A 22,645-nucleotide genomic window follows, 5' to 3' on the forward strand; every position below is an offset into this window, starting at 1 on the left:
GAATCCTAGAGTTGGAAGAGACCCCCCAGGGGTCATCTAGTTCAACCCTCTGCAATGCAGGAATCCCAGATAAAGCATCCATGACAGGTGGCCACCCAACCTCTGCTTAAAAACCTCCAAGGAAGGAGAGTGGGCTTTTTAAAAAAATGCAATATTCCGAGGGAAAACCTGTTTTTATTTTTGCCCCTCTAAATCTAACATTTTGCACGAGGACTTTTAAAAGCAACATTCGCAGATTAAGGTAGAAATGGGACAGAACAGACTATGGGACTCACTTCTAGAGAGGAGGCAGTGATAGTCACCAACCTGGATGGCTTTATAGAGGGATGGCTTTATGGGGGGGGGGAGGCTTTCAATGGCTAGTAGCCTAATGGCCATGTTCTGCATCTATTGTCAGAGACAATATGCCTCTGGATACCTGAGTTGCTGGGGACTGCAGGTGGGCAGAGTGTTGCCGTGCTCCTGTCCTGCTTGAAGACTTCCCACAGGCATCTGGTTGGCCAGTCAGAACAGGATGCTGGACTAGAAAGGCCATTGGCCTGATCTGGCAGGCTCCTCTTATGACATGTCCCTGGTTCACAGTGACTGAGTAATGTGTGGAAAGGCCTTCAGTCCTGTTCTACCGCGGCTGCCGCCAGCATCTCTTTTGGCAAACGCAATCCTCTGCCACACACGACTGCAGTTTAAGGGCACCTGACAAAGTGCAGAGACCTTGCACCCAGCCCCATTTAATTAGTATGCTCTTTCTGTCCCCAGGGGACAGAATCACACTTCAAAATGACCTTCACAGATTTGACAACTGGGCAAAAGCAAACAAGATGAATTTTAACAAGGAGAAATGTAAAGTACTACACTTGGGCAAAAAAAATGAAAGGCACAAATACAGGATGGGTGACGCCTGGCTTGAGAGCAGTACATGTGAAAAGGATTTAGGAGTCTTGGTAGACCACAAACTTGACATGAGTCAGCAGCATAGCTGCCAAGTTATCCCTTTTTTTAAGGGATTTTCCCTTATGCTGAATAGGCTTCCTCGTGAGAAAAGGGAAAACTTGGCAGCTATGGTCAGCAGTGTGATGCAGCAGCTTAAAAAGCCAATGCAATTCTGGGCTGCATCAATAGGAGTATAGCATCTAGATCTAGGGAAGTAATAGTACCACTGTATTCTGCTCTGGTCAGACCTCACCTGGAGTACTGTGTCCAGTTCTGGGCACCACAGTTCAAGAAGGATACTGACAAGCTGGAACGTGTCCAGAAGAGGGCAACAAAATGGTCAAAGGCCTGGAAACGATGCCTTATGAGGAAAGGCTTAGGGAGCTGGGTATGTTAAGGGGTGATATGATAGCCATGTTCAAATATATAAAAGGATGTCATATAGAGGAGGGTGAAAGGTTGTTTTCTGCTGCTCCAGAGAAGCGGACACGGAGCAATGGATTCTAACTACAAGAAAGAAGATTCCACCTAAACATTAGGAAGAACTTCCTGACAGTAAGAGCTGTTCGGCAGTGGAATTTGCTGCCAAGAAGTGTGGTGGAGTCTCCTTCTTTGGAGGTCTTTAAGCAGAGGCTTGACAGCCATATGTCAAGAATGCTTTGATGGTGTTTCCTGCTTGGCAGGGGGTTGGACTGGATGGCCCCTGTGGTCTCTTCCAACTCTATGATTCTATGATTCTAATGGGCAGAGGGTCGCTTGGGCTAACAAATTTATTTTGCTTTGGAACTAGGGACGGGAGGTGGGGGGAAGGGGGCGGGAGAGGAAAGGAAAAAAGAGTGGCCACATCGATGTCACAGCAGATTGCTTTATAGATTGGCTGGCGCACAGTTAGGGCCCATTGCTTTAGAATTATGGCACCATAACAATCCTTTATTTACATATACTGCTGAGACAGTGGGGAAAAAAACCCCTGAGCAAATAGATTTCCTAACGAGAGAAAAAGAGAGAGAGCCTGCATGCAGAAATATCCCCCCAGGGTGCTCGCTTTCCAGCGGCAGCAGCAGCAACAAGGAACGCATGGAAGCCTAAGTAGCTTTGGAGCAGAGAATGGAGAGGCAAGCCATTCCACCGCAGAGCTGTTTATATGCCTCTCCTAATAAAATGAACCCATCATTTGGAGATGTATTCATGCAGCCCTTTCCCCTCCCAGCAGCCAATGTAAATTTGAAATATCTAACTCTGCCTGGGGGGAGGACAGAAGGGGGAAATTATCCTAAAGTGATTTGTTAGAAAGGTTTCAATTTGCACATCACGCTATTTGCTGACTGGTCGTGTAAATAGACTCCAGCGAAATCAATAGGAAGAGGAGCCTGGTTTCCTCCTTTTACTTAGTTTATTCATGCGGTGAATGCTTGACCTAATTTATTATACGCCGTCCAAGTTAAAGTTAGGCATTTTATTTTATCCTCACTCCCCAGGGACGTAAATAATCTTGTTTAGCAATTTTCTTGAAAGCTTCTACATCTTTTGAATTATTACCCTTCTTTCCTTGCTGGGTCCTGCTACGTGCTCTCTTTCCTCAACCTCCTATTTGCAGATAAAGAGCCGTTAAACATACAAGTTAGCCCCAACATGCGCCCTGATGCCTCATATTAAATTCCAAGCCTGCTGCCTTTACTTGTTTAATGTGCTAAAGCTTTTACATTCACTACCTTTCAGCTCTCTGGGCACTATCTTCAGTTCAGCTGACGTGCCCTCAAGCTCAGTCCCTGCTAAACCAAAGCAAATGAGAAAGGAGTCAGTGTTAATATTTGTAGTGCAGAGGGATTTTATCAACCAAACAGGGAAGAACTAGTGAGATTGGGAATCAGGGTCATGCAGGACGGCTACTGAGCAGTGTCCTGGCAATGTTGAAGTGTCCCCTGAACCTCTATAGTATATGATAGCTCAGTTGGTTGGAGCGTGGTGCTGATGATACCAAGGTTGCAGGTTCGATCCCCAATAAGGGGCAGCTGCATATTCCTGCATGGCAGGGTCCCTCTCAACTCTGTGATTCTATGGTTTCCTGCATCCCTGTGTGGGAAAAGTGTCCTGTGTACAGCAACAGTTTGAGAAGGGCCCCTGGACAGGTCAATTGACTGATGGAAGGGGAAATGCGAGTGATGGGAAATTCAAATTCAGTTCCTGGGTGGTTCAGGACGCGAATGCCCTCTCGCGGGCCAAGACTCAGAGCCAGTCTGGACATTGCAAACAAATTGCATATTTTGTGTGCCCCATGTCTAGGCATAGCATTGCTGTTGTAACATCTGCAGAGCAACTCCTTCTAATAGGGAACCCAAGTGGTGAGTGCCAACAGACTTGGAGCTGATATGAGACCACTGAGAAGGAAGAGACAGGCATCAAGGGAACCCCGAAATTTGCAACGGTAGAAAAGCAAACGTAAGGCAAAAAACTAAGGGGGAAACTCCTCCTTCCCCAGTAGCTGAATGAGGGCTGTGTATGTTCAATAGCCATGTAATGTTGAGTAGAAGTTGGAGGAGAAAAAATGGTGGGGAATTGGGGAGTGATTGCCCGCTTCAGTTCCCTGCATCTTACTCATATCCTGCAGGACAGCACTGTTGGCTGCCTGGAACCCTGAAGAGGAGCACTCTCCTCTTAGAGAGGAGGATAGGCAGCCATGTTTTGTTGCAGGTCCCAGGTGTATAAGCGAGATGAGCAACGTTCAGTTGCACATCCAGCTTGTGAATCTTAGCTACACAAGTTTCTCTTTGTGATATTGCGGCAGATGACAAACTGGGAATGCGAAATAGATGCATCTGTTGCTGTGCGCCTGCAGACACACCTTAGGCTCGCACGAGGATGCATCAGCACAGTGGAATCCTGAGTGCTTGGACTTGCACTGCAACCCAAAGCAAGAATCATGGAATTGCTGAGTTGGAAGGGACCCCGAGGGTCTTCTAGTCCAACCCCCTGCAATGCAGGAATCTCAGAAGCTCAGAAGGCATTCTCAGACAAAGAAGCAATAAGCATATGTATGCATGTAGGTAGGTGTGTGTGTATATATTTCTGTGATTAACAAAACAGGGATTTTATTTTTGTGGTGAAACATTTCCGCCTTCATCAGTGTGTGTGTGTTTCTTTTTTTAATCAGAGCAGCTGACGAAGGTGGAAATGGAAACGTTTTGCCATATAAATATCTGTTTTGTTAATCACAGCAATGTACGTATATATTATTTTAGTGATTAACCAAATCCCCAAAGGGATCAAGAGCAAGTTTGTGTGAAGAGCTATTTGATGCTTAGCTCTTTATCTCTATATGTGGGGCAATCCTATCTCAGCGATGTTTTTGATTAGGACAAGGGAGCTATTGGGTCTGAGGTCATGGTTCTATGGACCAGTTCACATTTAAAGTGACCCGCAAACAGCAGCCAGGCAGAAGAAGGTCATTTGTAAGAATTGTACACATACCTCCACTTCTTCCAGGATACAGTGGACCCTCTGTAACCAGAGGCGCCGCTTCTGCGCACGCACATGGTGGGATAGAACACTTCTGTGCATGTGCAGGGCGCGCAGAGCACTTATGCGCATGCGGTGAAACCTGGAAAAACACTTCCAGGTTTGCCGCTTTCGTAACCCAGAGAGGTATGTAACCCGAGGGTCCACTGTATGTTTGCAACAGCTATATATGGCACTTCCATTTGGATGTATTCATTCTTACGAAGGCCTCCTTTGCTGCCACAAACTTAAGTTGTGACCCAGCCTACTTGGCTCCGGAAATGCTTCCACACAGTCTGCCATAATGGCCAAACGACCCGAGAATGCTATTGATCAGAGCCGGAAGGGATGCAGCAAGATGTTGCTAATTGAAACGAGGCAGATTATTAAGCTGGTAGTTCTGTGCCAAGAAGGAAGCAGAGGCTGTTTCCAACCCATTCCTTAGTTCAACAAAAACCTCTCTCTCTCTTTCAACACCCCCCAAACAGTGACTGCTGGCATGAGAAACTTAAAGCTCAACTAATCTCCCTCCCTGCCACCTCTGGAAATGTAAGGCTGAATGCAAGATATTCACCACCAGATGGCACACTCAGACAAGTCCCTCCATTCTGGCACGGGCTCCTCTCGCAGGCGTCCGGATACAGCACACAGCCCAGCTTCAGCTCGGTCAGGCCGACCACCTCTGCAAAGCTGCTGCGCTTGTTCTGCAGCGGCAGCTCGTTGTTGTTGAGGACGACGGAGTCCAAGCAGCCCTGGAAGCCGCTCGAGACCTGCGTCGCCCTCTTGTCCGTCAGGCTCCGGACATTGTCCACTTGCACCTGGGCGCCGAAGTAAACTGAGCTGTCGGTGCTGAGCGTCTGGAAGTAGAGCGGGGCTTTGCGGCGCTCCACATAGCTGTCGTCGAGCGACAGGCTGGTGAAATTCCGGTTCAGCTCCAGGAAGACCGAGTGCCAGCTCCCATCATTAACAGCCCTGCCGGAAATCCCCAAGATGCCCGGGCCGGTTCCGCAGTCCAACTGGAACCACAGTTTGCCATCCACAATCTGCAACGGGAAAGCGGAAATGTCAGGACAATGAAGCTTGCCGCGGCACCACAAGCCCTTAGATTTGTTCCGTAATGCAATGTGGTCAGCACCAGCAGTGTGCACAAACATTCTGCTGTTACTGATCACAGCAGGATGGTGGTTACATTTAAGTGAGCTTATACCTGCAAAGTACAGGCATCCACACTTACATATGTGTTGCTGGGAAATAAATAAATAGGTTCACACCTGGAAATGGTGAGAGAGAGCGCTGGAGGGCGAGGAGACCCTCCCTGGAGCCCAAAGAGGATGTCAGTGAGGGTGGAGGAAGCCCCAAACAGACTGGAGGTGCAGCGGGCCTTTTTTTTTTTACGTTGCTCAGCCTAACAGCTGACGTGTGGGGTAGTGCAGCAGCAACAGTCACTTTCCCACACGTCATCCAGCCTCCTGCCGGCCCCAGAGCTTCAATTCTAGTTGTGGATATTTTTGGATACAGTACTTTTTTGTATTGATTGGAGAGAGAGCGGCAGAGAGGGCGTTTAAAGGGTTCTCTCCACTTTATGCAATTTCACTTATGCGTGTGAGGGCCTGGAACGTAACCCCCACGTGTGTGTGTGTGTGTGTGTGTGTGTGTGTGTGTGTGTGTGTGGGCTGCATAGGGATTCTACACCAGCAACTTCTCTGTGTTAGGTTGCTTAGGGATATATTCGCATGTACTGATCGGTGCAGGACTAGCTACCGTTGAAGACTCCATTGCCATGACAATTTATTTTTAGCAGTTGACTTTATAACACCATCTCTGCACTTCCTGAGCTGAAGAAGCCTTCACCGCCCCTTTGCCTTTGTCTGCGTGTCTCTGCTATCTGACTAATCTTTGCCTCTATACAACAGGGCAAACCCTATTGCTCTTAGAACATGGGTTCCCCCCCCCTTGCTTCCAGCCTTCCTGCTACAACTTTCTAGTGTCCCTCTCAGTCACTCATATTGCTTCTTCTCACTCTGCTAATAACCAGAATAACCAGAGCTGGCCTCTGCCTGTTTACAGAACATTGCATTACATTGTGAATAGACTGCAATATTGCAATGACAGCAGGAAGCAGCAGCTGGCAAACATTCTAAAAATGACCTAACCAAATGGCTTGTGACTAGTGATGCGCAAGCCACACATGGACTGGCTGAGAAACAACCTTAGCTGTCCCTGTCCCACACGTCCCGTCCCACCACACAAGTTGGGAAATGGGTCCAGTTCCTCCTAGATCCCTTGCCCTCAACTGACAGCTTTTGCAAGGCCAAGGGTGGACTAGGCAGTCCTTCTCCTGGCTCTGCAAAAGTTTTGCTTCAGGGGGTTTGAGCTTGGAGAGTGGGGTTATGATAAGCCAAGGATTCTTTTGCAGCTTGAATTTTAATTCGATTTGGAGAAGAACTCCAATGCTCATCTCTTCTTTGGGGTGAGAATTACTAGCCTAGGCTATGATATCTGGGGCCAAGTGTGCCATAATTCAGTGACATATCTAGTTGTAACCCATTTGTAGTCACAACGAACAAGAAAGAAAGAGATGTACAAGCCCGGTTCGGACACTTACTGGACCGGGGCTGCAATCTGTGTGGAAGAGGACCAGCTATGCTTCCCTCCTTTCCACCACATATGTAACGTCACATGAGTGACGGGGTCCTCATGGCAGCCCATATACACTGTCAAAAAAAAGGGAAGAAATGACAACAGAAATGGTACACAGTGGTACCATTTCTGTTGTCATTTCTTCCCCTTTTTGACAGTGTGTTTAGGATTTTGTATGGAGCAGCTTGCAATGTGTCATGTATGCCCACCCTTTTAAGCTCATGGGCCCATTTGGATTTGTGACTGAGTGCTGTGAGTTCACCTCCACCCACTCCTGGTTCAGCACCCCACTGTAAAGACATTACAGTGGAACCTCAGTTTACGAACACCTCGGTTTACGAATTTTCGATTTGGAGAAGAACAGTGTATATGGGCTGCCATGCAGCACTGGTCCAATAAGTGTCTGGAACGGATTAATTCACTTTCCATTACTTTCAATGGGAAAGTTCGCTTCAGTTTATGAACGCTTCAGTTTATGAACAGACTTCCGGAACCAATTACGCCCATGCTTTGGGTTAAGTACGCTTCAGGTTGAGTACTCCGCGGACCCGTCTGGAGCAGATTAATCCACTTTCCATTACTTTCAATGGGAAAGTTCGCTTCAGTTTATGAACGCTTCAGTTTATGAACAGACTTCCGGAACCAATTGTGTTCATAAACCGAGGTACCACTGTAAAAGGAAAGGTACACAGTGTATGTCGCTTTCCCAATGGGTCACATCTAGTAGAATTAACCCAAACCTTTGATGGGCAGATAGAGGTGAAAAAGGAAGTGGGATAGAGTGTTGCTTTTTTCCAATTTCCTTTTTCAGGTCTATGCACTTCTCAAGGGAGAAAAAGGCAATTGCTCTCATCACCTTGTGACCAAGGGTACTGTGTGTGTGGAGGAGACTAAAAGGTTTTGTGGGTGCAAAGAGCATATCTCAAGAGCATGGCAGAAGTGGGGGTGGGCATGCCCTTTCTCCTCCATCACAGAATTTGCAGCACCTGCCCAATAAGCATTTCAAGCAGACCTCAGGTTCTGTCTTAGGAGAGGAAAAATGAGGTTGAACCTACATATGTGATACTCCCACACAGCTGGCAGCCGAGGACAAACCCAAAAGCAAGCAGACAAAGAGGGACTTGAGGCTTTGCTGAATGCCGAGGGAACAGATTGCAACCTGTACGCGAAGAAGCACATCAGCTGCCTTTCCACCTGGCCATTATGCAAATCTACCAGAACCCTCTGTGTTTTCATGTCCTCTTCTTCCCTTACCATCCCATCCCTTTTATGCCACATCTGCTAGATTGTAAACCGTTCTGGCAGCCATTCTGCCTATTTCATCCTTCATGCAGTACAAAATAGAATTTTTAAGTGGTTCATAAATAAGAAGAATGAGAAAAGCCTGTGGCAGGTTCAAGGGTGGACGGCAGCGCTGAGGACACCACCGTTCCTGGCCAGGATAGCTGTCTGCTGATGCAACTTGCAGCCTGGAAACAGTTTATGGTCCTTAAGAGCAGCAAAGGCAATACGGGAGAGACCCTGTTTCCTGTGATGGTGGTGCTGCCTCCCTTCAAGCAGGCTTGCAGGGTTTGAGTTAAACCACAGACCCTAGGGCTTGCCGATCAGAAGGTCGGCGGTTCGAATCCCCGCAACGGGGTGAGCTCCCGTTGCTCAGTCCCTGCTCCTGCCAACCTAGCAGTTTGAAAGTGTGTCAAAGTGCAAGTAGATAAATAGATACCACTCCGGCGGGACGGTAAACGATGTTTCTGTGCGCTGCTCTGGTTTCGCCAGAAGCGGCTTAGTCATGCTGGCCACATGACCTGGAAGCTGTACGCCGGCTCCTCGGCCAATAAAGCGTGATGAGCGCAGCAACCCCAGAGTCGTCCGCGACTGCACCTAACGGTCAGGGGTCCCTTTACCTTTACCTTACCTTGCAATGAAGGTTTCATTAGAAAAAAGAGTGGGAAGGAAATACCACAGGTGCCAAAAGCAGTATCATTCCCGTCTCAACACCGCCATTGTCCCTAGCCACAGTTGCAAGAGAGCCATTTAAGAACGCAAGCGAGTAAGAAGAGCTTAGCTAGATCAGAACAAAAGCCTATCTAGTCCAGGATCCTGTTCTCACAGTGACCAACTAGATGCCTAGGGGAAGTCTTTAAATAGAACCCAGATCCTGCAGTGATTATCAGCAACTGGTTTTCAGCCGCTGCGGTTCTCAGCAACTGGTACTCACACAACTGCCTGCAACACAACCTGCAAACACCCAAACACCTTAGAGGATAAAAAAGAAGAAGCTGTGCTACTGCTGCTGCTAATGGAGTGCCACACTCTTGAGAATTTCTCCTTTCCCTGGATAAATTTTGTGAAGTGGTCACTCCAAACCAATAGGCTAGAGAATTCTGAGAGGCTACTTGGAGACAGCAATACCTACCAGCATTCTCCCTCCTTTTTTGCCGTTCTTCCACTGTTTGTTGCCTGGTGTATTTGCTGTCTCAACTACTCTTGCAAATAAATATCTAGGAATCCCCACTTTCTGTTTGTTGCACTGTTCTGGGTCCATATAATTTTTTTTCTGGGGGGGGGGGGTTGAGGACTAAGAGGTGGGGCAAGCACTATATAAGCACCAGGGGTGGGGAACCACAAACCTGGGGGCCAAATATGGCCCTCAGGGCCTCTTTATATGGCCCTTGAGACTCTGCCCAGGATGCCTAGGTGCCAGAAGCAGGTAGAATCATAGAAACATAGAATCATAGAGTTGGAAGAGACCACAAGGGCCATCCAGTCCAACCCCCTGCCAAGCGGGAAACACCATCAAAGCATTCTTGACATATGGCTGTCAAGCCTCTGCTTAAAGGTCAGTAATAACTCACTCACCGTAAGTGAAGTTAACTTTTTATTTTAAAAAGCCCACAGGCCTAGTGAGCATAGCAACTCTTCATGGCAGAACTTGCCCCAATGAGGCAGTTGTGGGGGGGCTAAAGGCCCCCGCCTTCCCACAGTTGCCTAAGCCTCCTCCTCCTCTGGGTCCTTCCCAAGCAATCTGAGACTATGCTGAGGTGCATGTCTCATCTCTGTCTCTTGGCCCTCCCCCTCCTCTCCAGCCTCTTCTGCTTCTGAGTCTGGGCTGCTCTCTGCCCCAGCCTCTTCCTGCTCACTAAACCCTGTTACCTCTTCAGCTTCTGACTCCTCTTCGTCCCAGTCTTTTCCTTCTGACCCCTCATCATCGTCCCACCACCACTCCTCTGCATCCAGCCAGTCCATGACATCACGCCACTCACCTGCTTTCCTCGAGAGATTCAACCTGACTAGAATATGCCCTTGAAATGTAGCAATATGTCTTGGCTGCCTAGACGGAGGGGGTGGTATGTCTGGCTGCAGCTGCTGGGGCGATAGCTACTACAGATATATGGGCACCAGAAAGCTGGGGAAAATTCCCCTCCCCTGATATACCTAGATGTGCATCCACATAAAACCTCATTATCCTGACCAAGCAGGAGAGTATGAAGCAACCACTAAGGGGATATACAAATTGGCACGCTTGAACGGCTTCCCCAAATAAGCAAAGCGAGATGAATGGGCATCGTATATCATTTTAGAATATTAGCCTGGATAAGGTGCTTGGATGTCATCCATTTCTGCATATCAACACAGGCAATGAAACCATCAAACGGTCCTTTTGGGACCTCCCTAGACTTGCAAAGTCCATCTGCAGTCACAGCTCATGAATACAAAACGGTGTCTGCCCATCCATCCAGGGGAATATTTAGTTAGCGGGATTGCATTTCAGGTTCATTTGGGTGAAATGTTAGGTTTAATTAAAATATTACTTTCTCCAGCTCCTGCCGCACCTGGGATCACGTCCAAGGCTTCTTGTAGCTGAAGCAATGGGAGTTTCAGGCGACTCTTCACGGGGGTAACGTATGGCAGCCTCACAATTTTCAGTATTGAATTTTACTCGGCGAGGCCACATATACATTACCCAGTGCCTCTGATGCCAAGGACAGAGAAACAAAGATTTTTTTCATGCATTCTGGCTCCCACATGAAAACACAGGTTCTGCTAGCCCTGCACTGTCGGATGAAGATCCAGAGTTCTGAAGCTCTGTGCAAACGGGCTCTCAGAATTGCTCCACCATGCTTTTTAGGTAGAAAAACTGGGGCAGAAGGGAGAGGCATTTCACTGAACTAGATTAACTGCAACTAATCCATATGCAGGAAAATGGGACTGGTCTGATCACATGGAAAAAGGGAGGTGGGAATTCTGACTTTAATAGCAAAAAGGAGTGAAATGCTCTTTTCCTTGCAGCCACCTCCTTGCAGTTCCCCAACACCATTGTTGTTATTATTTTAGCAGGAATGATGATGATTTTATTATTTACAAGCTGCCCACCTGACTGCGTTGGGCCAGCCACTGTGGGCGGCTCCTGACAAAATATTAATAACACATTAAGACATCAAACTTTAAAAGCTTCCCTATACAGATGTACCTTGGAAGTCGAACAGAATCCGTTCTGGAAGTCCGTTCGACTTCCATAACGTTCGAAAACCAGACCGCAGCTTCTGATTGGCTGCAGGAAGCTCCTGCAGCCAATCGGAAGCTGCACTGGACGTTCGGCTTCTGAAAACCGTTCGAAAACCGGAACACTCACTTTCGGGTTTTGATTGTTCGGGAACTGATTTGTTTGGGAACCACAAGGTGTTCGAGATGCAACGTACGACTGTACAGGGCTGCCTTCAGATGTCTTCTAAAACTTAAAATAGCTGTTTATTTCCTTGACATTTGATGGGTGTTCCACAGGGTGGGCACCACTTCTGAGAAGGCCCTCTGCCTGGTTCCCGTCTACTGTCCAGGGCATCCAGTTTTTTTGGGCTCTGCTCTCACGTGGGTCATGTGAGCTCAGTTAGTTTGAGCATGGTGTTGATAAAGCCAAGGTTGTGGGTTTGATCCGCATATGGGCACACTGCAGGGAGTTGGAATAGAGGATTCATGGGGTCCTTTGCAATTCTATGGTTTTATCACTCACTCTTGAGCGGGCCCAGAATACATGCGCCCCCGTTTTTGCGCTGGGACATGTTGGAGGGTATGGTGGCACCATTTGCACAACAAAAAGTACAGCAGAGATATCAACCTTTTCAAAAGTTGGCTTTGGCTTTTGAAAAGCAGGGGATCCATAGTGCTTAGCAAATAAGGAACTGCTGCCATAGGTGATCAAACCTCGGGGAAGGAATGTAGCTCAGTGGTAGGGTATCTGGTTGCCTTGTATAGGGTCCCAGGTTCAATCCCCAGGTCTTCTGTCAATCCTTGAAAAGTGTGGACAATACTGACCAAGGTCAACCAATGGTGCGACTTGGTATAAAGGCAGCTTCCTGTGTAACTAAGGGCAGATTTGACAGTCATTGCTGGAATAAGTTGCCTGGGCTTGCTACAGCCTATTACACCCCCAGGAGCATTTCCCCCTCAATAGAAACATGACTATCAGAAACAATGAGACAGTTCCCTCGTTGTTGCTGAAGCTGCGGTTTCGTTCCTCATTATCCTAAAGAAAGAAAAGCCCCAAGAGCGCCGAAGTTTCTGCATCCACAGCTAAAAATGGGAGCAGCATTCCCAGCAGTGGGAGCCCAAAAGAGAGGGAAGCGTATAATCAAGAAAAATAACTGCGGGGAAAGATAAACTTATTTTAATTACCTTCAGAATTATACAGGGATTTGCTCTGGTGTACATTATAATCCCGTTGCTTTGCAGAGTCCGCAGACGCAGCGCCAACTTGAATTCCTCCTTCTTGCTATTTTCAGAAACCCGGTATTTGATGTAACTATTCCCAGCAAAGCTAAGGGAAGTGTGTCCTGAAATAAACCATTTGGAGAAGTGGCAAAAAAGAGAGACTATACACACACACACACACACACTTTTTACATTTTGAAATAAGACTTGGGAGATTATCCTACAGCTTGCCAAAGGGAAAAAAAAAGTTAATTAAGGAAGATGCACGGTTAACAAGGCTGATAAGGGAGAATCTTTTTTTAAAAAGAAGAGCCCATCTTCTGACAGATTAAAAACTTGTCCCTCTTGTACACGCACCTTACGTTAAGGAAGATTAATTCACTAATAAGGGGGGAAATGTTGTTTCTTGATAGGAATTACTACCATGCATAAAATGCGATCGGGTCTATTTGTAGTGAACAAACCAGATAACATTTTATTATTATTATTTTAGCGCTGTTGCTGCGCTCGTGGTACATGGGGGAAGCCCTGTACAACTTGTGTTCCACCAAGCTAAATACAGCCTACCAGCCATGTGTTCTGATGGACTTTTGTCAACCTGGCGCCCTCCAAATGGATTTGGACTAAAACTCCCATCAGGCCCAGCAAAAACACTGCATTTGCAAAGTCTGGCTGACTCAAGAGTCAGCTTAGAAAAGCAGTAAAGCGCAGTGCTGCCCCAACCCTCTTTTCACCCACATTGAACTTCTACAATGAATAACCAAGATGGTTTGGGTGATGCGACAGAACAGAGTGTGTACCTGAGCACTCCCCGAGCTTTCCAGGAGGGCACTGGCAGATGAATGGCCTCCGGTTGATCTCATAGCCCACACATTGCATATCTCCAGGACAGGGTTTCTCTGTGCAGGGATCACTAGAGCCTGGACACAATCCTCCTGTTGCAAATCGAGAAGAAAACAGACACTGCTACGTTATCCATCACATAAAGTAAAAACCTTCTTTGGAGGAATTACAGAATTTTAAGAGTTAGATGGTATGAGGAATGAGGGTGCTGCTTTTTCACATAAACCACAAATGCAACAAGCTAGACAGAGATTAGCAGTTCAGATTGATTTGCATCTGATAACTAGAGTGTGTGGTCATTAGGAGGTCATAACAGTTATCGACAGACACCTGCAGTCTAGGTCAACTCACTTCTCATAACTGGAGATGTTTAGAACTTGTGGTCAAGATGTGCTTAGCAAGTAACTGCATAGGAATATAGACCAAATAAGGGAAATAATAAATAAGGCTAGAGGGGCTCTGAAATCAGAGTAATGGGAGATGTAAACAGGGGTGGGAATGATAGTAGGGAAATTAGGCAGTTCTGATAGGCTGTAAACCTTGTAGTACCCAGCCAATAGGGAGACAAGGGAGGGAACCTGCGCTTCAGGTATAGGGAGTATAAGCTTATGCTTTGCCAAAGCTGGGGTGTGCCTACTTTGGACACCCGATCTTGAAAGAATGTATTGCACTAAATAAACTCTTTACTGCTTCACCAGTTTTGTTTAGATTTTATTTTAAGGAGTGGGATTCAGGGTCTTAGGGTCCACTTATTACAGACGGGACCTTGGATGTTAGCTAATCCAACTCTTGCAATAAATCTTGAAACAGGAGCATCCCTGAGATGCATGCCTGTGGGATCACATACTCCACCTCTTCAGCCTTGTGAGCAACTTTTCCCTCCTTCCTCCTCTCTTCTGGATGAATTTCTATGTCCTTCCCTCTTTGGAACCATCCATGACGCAGTGTTGTGCTTTTACCAGTGTTTTTGCTAATCATTATTAGCAGAGTTGTAGCAGCGTAGCAAAAACTCCTTGCCTTGCACGCTTCCTTCACGAAAGTCAAGCCTGGTTTCTAAACGTCCTTCTGAAGTTTAGATAACAGTTCAAACGCAGCTTGTAGCAGCGGAAACTTTCCAGCTTTCAGTGCTCGTGAAATAAATCATTTTCACTCCCTTGTTCATTAAAACAAATAAGATTTATTTAAACTTTAAGACAGCTCCACCCAGGAGAATTTAACTCCATGATGCTGCAGCTCCGACAAACAGCATAGCAACAGACACATTGCTTACAGACAATCCCATATATCAGAAAGTTTACAACAGTACACAGACGGTTCCTGTTCCTGTTCCTGTTTACATGCCACATCACCAGTACTTCCTGTTATATGAGATCAACAGGCCCCACGTGATACAGGACGACTGCTGAGCTATTATCTCTCAGCTCACAACGCAGTGTTGTGCTTTTACCAGTGTTTTTGCTAATCATGGCCATCTGAAAACACAGCTTGCAAATCTCATTCTATCCAAAACTGCGCCCAAATGGAAGGACATTTTTTTGCAAATACTTTCGACTCCCAAAAAATATGGTTCCTTTCAGAGATCTTTCATGGAGGATTGTGCCAGGGGCAAGTGTCTGCATTGTGGTTCCCCCCCCAAAAAAAAACCCCCACTAATTTTGAGTGACAGCAATTATTTATTGCCCTCACTCTGAACTGGCGTTGCCATTCAGCTGAGTCTGAAGCTATGGGGCAATGTCACGAAGCCAAATATGATTGATAAGATGGAAGCATTATATCAACAGGTTGGCTATGTGAACACTGATACCACGTGGTTGGCAAGAATGTGGAATTTTGAGGAGAAAAGGCTCTGAACCATTAGCTGATCAAGGCTGTAAAATAAGAAAAACAGCACAAAAGTATGTGTGGAGGGCACTGTGCAACCTTGAAAGTTCTGTTTTCAAAACGACCATGTTCTCCTGCAAAATTTTGGCTTCAATTCTCCTTCTAATCATAGCTTGATCCACAGTTAAATGTGTCTGTCTGTCTGTTTATCTGTCTATAATATCTAAACATGGTATGTGCATGTGTGGTATCCTAAAACAAAGTCAGGAGGAACAACTCCTTCCTGTTGCGATTAAAGCAATCTCTGTTAGTCTCAGTCAAATCAGCATTCTCTGACCATCTCATTTATTTGGCTCCCAAGTCTTATTTACAGAGTATACAGTAAAGGACACAGTGGACTTGTATGGGGGCAAACACTCCTTGTAGTTATCACAGACAGTGAGTCCCTAACGCACTTCACTACAAGGGAAGCATGGGGTTGCTCGAGGCATAGCTCCAATTACTTCGCATCGTAGGTCTTTTCCTGGAAACAGAAAAATTATTACTGTAGGTTTCTAAGTGGACACAGCCTGCCTACGAATACGGCAGCGACCGTAAATGCCTGCGCTTGATCTACAGTGCATTGCGGTCAATTTAATCTTTACGGGCGCTCCTCTCACTTTGTCAAATATTTGCTTGCTAGGTCTTGAAGGAATAAAACAGCTTGAAGGGCCCTGCCTTGCCACCGCCGTGCAAAACGATGCGTGGGAATTCTTACAAACAATGCACAGTGCTGAGCGCAATATGGGAATATACGAGCCACAATGGAAAATCTTATACCAGGCTTGGTCTTAAGTTCACAGCACTGTGTAGGGCACCTTCACATTACTTAGGCTTGCATGCTAACAACAAAAATGCCTTGACAAGCAAGCTGTCCGGCCAGAGGATGAATCTGAAATGGAAAATGCCCCAACATCCTGTCCCCTCCCATGGAGTATATATTCACCTTCCATTGCCCCCAATAATATCTTCACCCCTCTTTTGCGTTTGGAGTTGGCCATTGTGGGGCCAAATATCACCAGTTCAGGAGACCCTATTTGGCTCAGGGGGTGCTGGTGGCAGGTAGGATTGCCAGGCTGCTCCTGTGTCTACAGCACAGGGGGAGGCAACCTGTGGCCATTCAGGTGTTTCTAGACTACAACTCCCATCATCCTTCACCGCTGGCCATCCAGCTGGGGCTGATGGGTGTTGGAACCCACGGCATCCGGAGGGCCACGGGTTCTCCACACCTGCTGTTAAACCGGCTTGTCAAGGAGGCACCCAAGTCAGCAGGCACGGAGTAAGTAAGGTTTTCTGAGGTGTGTTGAGGGTTTGACAGTCCCAAGTGACCCAAAGAATTTTTAGATCCAATTTAAATAAATAATATCTCCTTTTTGCAATCTATGCTGACCCGTTTTCCCTGCCACCAAATCCAATCAAAGAACAGGTAAGGCAGCAAGCAGTGAGCTGGATCAAACCAGATAAACCCACAGATCTATCCCATAAGTGCCCATTATCCCACGGGCATAATGAACAGAGCTTATTTGGGCAAAACTCTTAAGACACATGGGAATGGACAGCACACTGCTTTTGGTAAACAAAACCTGGGGAAGTCGCTGCTTGAAGCGAGCCTATGCACATTGACTTTTACACGCAGATGCCCTGTGTTGATGTCAGATAACGAGGCAGAGACAGCACCAGATTTGGCGACGGGTATCATCCAGCGCCGAGTGGCCTTCTACTCCCGTGCCCTGAACCTCCAGGGCAGACCTAGAACTTCAGCAAAAGGACATGCCTAAACCAGCTGAGCTCTCCTCTTCCCTGCTTTAACACCTACAGTAGATTAATTTGCCTCAAGCCTCGGGAGTCTTGGAAGGATCCTTTAAAAAAGTCCCATATGCCCAGAGACTTTGTGCTTGCCCATTGGGGGATATAGGAAGCTCTGAACACATATTTTTTAGATGTCCCTTTTACAACGAGGCACGTAGAGAAACCATTGATGAGGCTTGCTGACCTCCCAGTAAAGCAAAAATTCAATCTTCTTCTGTTAGGCTAAGATCACAAGACGACCCGGACAGTCGCCAGATTCTGCACACAGATCTGTAGGCGCAGACCTCCCCCCCCCCCATTCAAACTATTTTGTTAAGAAAATTCCCAAAATCGGATGTACGGGTGACTCAGGGTCATTTATCTATGGTAGTCTATCTAAAAGTTTTAATGTGTTTATATGCCTACCACATTTTTAAACTTAAAATTCAGTCCTGTACCTCTACTTACGAATGTTTCTACTTACGAATGGAGCTCTGTCCGCCATCTTGGATGCGGTTTAGATAGGATTTTTTCTACTTACGAATTTTTAGATAGGGTTGCTTCTACTTACGAATTTTTTCTCCTAATGCATTCCTATGGGATTCGACTTACAATTTTTTTCGACTTACAAATGTACATTCGGAACGCATTAAATTCGTAAGTAGAGGTACCACTGTATATTGTTTTAAATATTTGTTTTACTTTTAGGATTGTAGTTCCATTTGTGTTTCACAAGCTGGTCTCTGACCGCAATAAATAAATTCAAACCGGCTTGAGTTGCAAAAAATCAGCAGGTGAAGCTTTTCACACCTTGAGCACATATCACGGCAGTCATGGAATCATTTTATCCTGTTATTTCACATTCTCATTTCAAGGTTCTTTTCTTCCTATCCTGCTTGCTTCTTTCAAACACCACCAGCAGCACATGGTTAAAAACCATGGGTTCTCTTTCAGGGCTGGAGGAAATCCTTACTCTCACTATTTTGGTTTGTTTTAATGTGTATTTTAAAATGCGTGGATAACTTGGCTGCAGTGATGTAAGGCCCTGCTAAAAATTGCAGAGCAGTTGAAATAATATCTTCTGGAGTTCCCAATTGTCCATCCGATTCCACTGGCTCTTTCAATGTATCCATGCATCGCCTAGGCACTTGCGCAGAGATCTGTATGCACAGGTTATTTGTCCTCAGAACACAATTAAATTTTATGTCATGTCAGGCGATAATTTTCAACAAGCCTCTCCGCGGCTGACAGATAGACAAGTCACTTGGGCAAAAAAGCTGCAGGACTCATGAATATACATAAGCTTGTTGGAAGACAACCCTGCTGAGAGTGTGGAACAAGGCACTGCATGTTTTCACAACCTTTTAACCTCCAGTGAAATCTCTGACACCAAGCAATAAAATCAATATACTGACTTGTAATCAATCTTTGCCATGTTTCAGCCGATTCCCACTCCAGGCAGGATAAACTCCCCATGAAGCCCAGAGACATGTGGGAAGAAGCTTATAATTTAATGCGACAGGCCTGCATGACCTAGCAAGCCAAACACAGCTCACCAACCATGCGCCGGGGCATTCCGGGCCTAGGCAGGCAGCACAGACAGCAGCGTGTGGGTGTGCGATGTCAAACTCTTGCTGGGCTTTCACTCACGGCTCACGGGCTGTGTTCTGTTTGATGAGGCACAAGGTGTGTGGGCCTGAGCTATAAAGTTCATATAAACTGACAGGTGCGCAGGCAAACTGTCTCAGGTAATCTCTGTGATGGCAGAGGCCTTCAGATCCTACAGTAGCAAGACCCCAAGTGAACCACAACGCTAGCCAAAAAGCACCCCAAAGAAACTCACCGATGCTTTGGCTGAACTACAAATGGGTCATAAACCCTCAATCAGTCAGAGATGCACGTGGGTATTTCACAAAGGCATGTGACTGGGAAAAAAAAAGGTTTCTGTAGTTGGTTGAGATGCTCAAGGTGGCTATTTTCCGACACTTTTGTGATGAGCCTCCCGATTATCTAAGGAAGCAAGTGGCATTTAGGTTGCTGAACTGAGTCGACACGAAACAGATCCATTTATCAGCTGCCCAGCGGCAGACGTACCCTTTGGCAGGAGCTACCAGGGCTGGAACCACGAACTTTAGGATGAGTGGAGAGCCACTAAGGTAGAATTGTTCCCAGGGCTGTGATGTCTTGTAGGCGGCAGAGCAGGGTTTCCCAAACTTGGGACTCCAGCTATTTCTGGACTGCAACTCCCATCATTCCTAGCTATCAGGACCTGTGGTCAGCAATGATAGGAACTGTACTCCGAAAACAGCTGGAGACCCAAGTTTGGGAACCCATGCTGTAGAGCAACCCTGCCTAGCTAGGCAGCTGATTGGCCTCCCCTAAATTGGTGGGGGCTATAAAATGGATTCAAAACTACAAAGCAATGGATTCAAACTACAAGAAAGAAGATTCCACCTAAACATTAGAAAGAACTTCCTGACAGTAAGAGCTGTTCGGCAGTGGAATTTGCTGCCAAGGAGTGTGGTGGAGTCTCCTTCTTTGGAGGTCTTTAAGCAGAGGCTTGACAGGCATATGTCAAGAATGCTTTGATGGTGTTTCCTGCTTGGCAGGGGGTTGGACTGGATGGCCCTTGTGGTCTCTTCCAACTCTACGATTCTATGATTCTATGTGCTAAACGAACGTAATAAATAAAACCTGCATCTAAAATGTGTGCTCTGCTGCAGGGTTGGATGTACATTTCGGCCCTTTTCAGAAAGCTAGTCCCAGCTTGCGCACAACAAGCTGGTGCTAGGATGCGATCGCAGAACTAGCGTTTCATTAAATCAGCAGTTACCCCATGCCTCTGCCACGACCGCAGCACTGTGGGGCAAAAGGAGAAGGGCACCTAAGTGTAAATGCCAGGAGCCCCAACTGCTGGTGCTATCGTGTGCTTCTTCCGATTCTTTTCTTTTCTTGTTTTTAATCGTCAAAAGGTGTTCTGCGCCAAGCAGCTGGGGGGGCCACATCGGATGGCTCCATCCCGTTCTGCCAGTACTGTGACGTTGCTTCAGCTCTGGCGCTGCCGCCTAGTCCTTGCACAAAGCCACTATTCAGCTCAAGCCAGCGTTCCCATCAAACTGTAAGAGTGGTCCTGACAGATAAACTGCAGGCATTTCAACTTTTTATTCAAGCTTCTGTAGGTGAATTTTATAGCTGTCACAAAACTTTTAAAATATTGAAGCCCTGGAGAGGGTTCTTTATGTCCGCCTTTGTGGATTATAAGGGGCCCCAAGCTACAAATCTTGTCTTATTGCCTTGCTCCCGGCTAACATGCATTTTCAGGGTGATTTCATAATGGCAGGGACCAAAAGCCACTAAAGCACTCACGAGGACATTATCCACCTTTGGGGATTTACAGCCCAGGCTAGAGTCTCTGCTCTGAAGTCCAGCATATCCTCCCCCCTCCCCGGCTGTTCTTTGTTTCTTCCCGCAATTAGAACCAACAAATATACAATCTCTAGGCAACCCCAAAATAAATAGATGGCACTCCCCTGCAGGAACAGGAAGAGGAACAGGATTGTTCTTCTGGACTACAGATATAAAGCAGAGGGCCAGCCAATGTATCAAGTCTCTTTAATGTGATGGGATGGATCCATCTGATTTCAGAAGTGAATAAATGTGACAAATAGTTGGAGAACAAGTGTAGTGCACTGGGTAGATTCAACCTCATCTTGGATTGGAGAGGTGAGGGGGTCGATGTCATATAAAAGGATGTCATATAGAGGAGGGTGAAAGGTTGTTTTCTGCTGCTCCAGAGAAGCGGACACGGAGCAATGGATTCAAACTACAAGAAAGAAGATTCCACCTAAACATTAGGAAGAACTTCCTGACAGTAAGAGCTGTTCGGCAGTGGAATTTGCTACCAAGGAGTGTGGTGGAGTCTCCTTCTTTGGAGGTCTTTAAGCAGAGGCTTGACAGGCATATGTCAAGAATGCTTTGATGGTGCTTCCTGCTTGGCAGGGGGTTGGACTGGATGGCCCTTGTGGTCTCTTCCAACTCTACGATTCTATGAATTCCTGCGTGGCCACAGAGCTCACCACACCCCAGTAGGCAAGTCACTATTTCTCAGCTTAACCTACCCCAAGGTTTGCTGTAAGGTTAAGCTGGGATAAAAGAAAATAATAATAATAATAATAATAATAATAATAATAATAATAATAATCAGCCTGACCCCTGTGTTTTCCTCCCTCATGGCTTGGATTTATGGCCTACTTGAAATGAGGCTGCACTTTAAATTTTAATACTGTATTTTAATCTGTATTTTAATTGTTTTTATGTTTTATTGTCATTCTGTTGGTGTCAGCCGCCCTGAGCCCGGTTTTTGACTGGGGAGGGCGGGGTATAAATAAAAAATTATTATTATTATTATTATTATTATTATTATTATTATTATTATTATTATTATCATATCCTGCCCATCTGGCTGCGTTTCCCCAGCCACTCTGGGCGGCTTCCAACAGAAAAATGAAATAAAATAATCTATTAAACATTAAAAGCCTCCCTAAACAGGGCTGCCTTCAGATGCCTTCTAAAAATCTGGTAGCTGTTTTTCTCTTTGACATCTGATGGGAAGGCGTTCCACAGGGCGGGCGCCACCACCGAGAAGGCCCTCTGCCTGGTTCTCTGCAACTTGGCTTCTCGCAACGAGGGAACCGCCAGAAGGCCCTCGGTACTGGACCTCAGTGATATCTAATGAGTGGTCCTACTCAGAGTAGACCCACTGACATGAGTAGGTCTGCTCTGAGTAGGACTTGGCTGGCTGTCACCCAATTATTTTATTGGTTGGGATGGAGTCTTTTTAGCAGAGTTAGGGTCTGGCAAAATAAGGCCCAGGTATAACTCATTTATTTATCGTGCTATGCTTTTAAGTTTATCCACCAGTCTACACATATTTATGTTTGATTGCTGTATATATTTTTTATGTGTTTGAAAAATGAAATTAAATTCAAATATCAAATGGGAATATATGCAGGTTGCAAATATGTCCCTGAAATCTTTGAGCTAGTACAATGTGCTGGAATGGGATCAACCCTGACAATAACTGCAGATTCAGGTGTTGTCTTTTTGACATCTTTTCCATGGTGGTGATCACTATGGTCACCACCAACTGAACAACCAAGTGGTTCATCTGAATGATCCATCATAATTATCGTTTATTACTTATACCCACCCATTTGACTGGGTTGCCCCAGTCTTCCAACTGAGTGTCTTCCAACATAACAAAAACACAGCAAAATGTCAAACATGAAGAACTTCCCGATACAGGGCTGCCTTCAGATGTCTGCGGAAAGTTGTGTAGTTTTTTTTAAATCAGTTTGACATGGATTGGGCGCTGGCTACCATTACA

At 46.2% G+C, this 22,645-nt stretch overlaps 1 protein-coding gene across 5 annotated transcripts in view; it reads right to left on the reverse strand.

Annotated features, from left to right (window-relative positions):
* Nucleotides 1-22,645, reverse strand: part of FAT3 (FAT atypical cadherin 3) — a 434,554-nt gene that overhangs the window by 19,245 nt on the left and 392,664 nt on the right. For all 5 annotated transcript variants that reach the window (XM_035116279.2, XM_035116283.2, XM_035116282.2 and 2 more), the window contains exons 20-22: nt 13,569-13,703; nt 12,733-12,890; nt 5,000-5,468 (exon numbers count right to left, since the gene is read on the reverse strand). In XM_035116279.2, coding sequence (XP_034972170.2) covers nt 5,000-5,468; nt 12,733-12,890; nt 13,569-13,703 — 762 coding nt within the window. The remainder of the gene's footprint in view (nt 1-4,999; nt 5,469-12,732; nt 12,891-13,568; nt 13,704-22,645) is intronic.

The sequence above is a fragment of the Zootoca vivipara genome, chromosome 4 (genome assembly GCF_963506605.1).
Source record: "Zootoca vivipara chromosome 4, rZooViv1.1, whole genome shotgun sequence".
NCBI classification, from domain to species: Eukaryota; Metazoa; Chordata; class Lepidosauria; order Squamata; family Lacertidae; genus Zootoca; species Zootoca vivipara.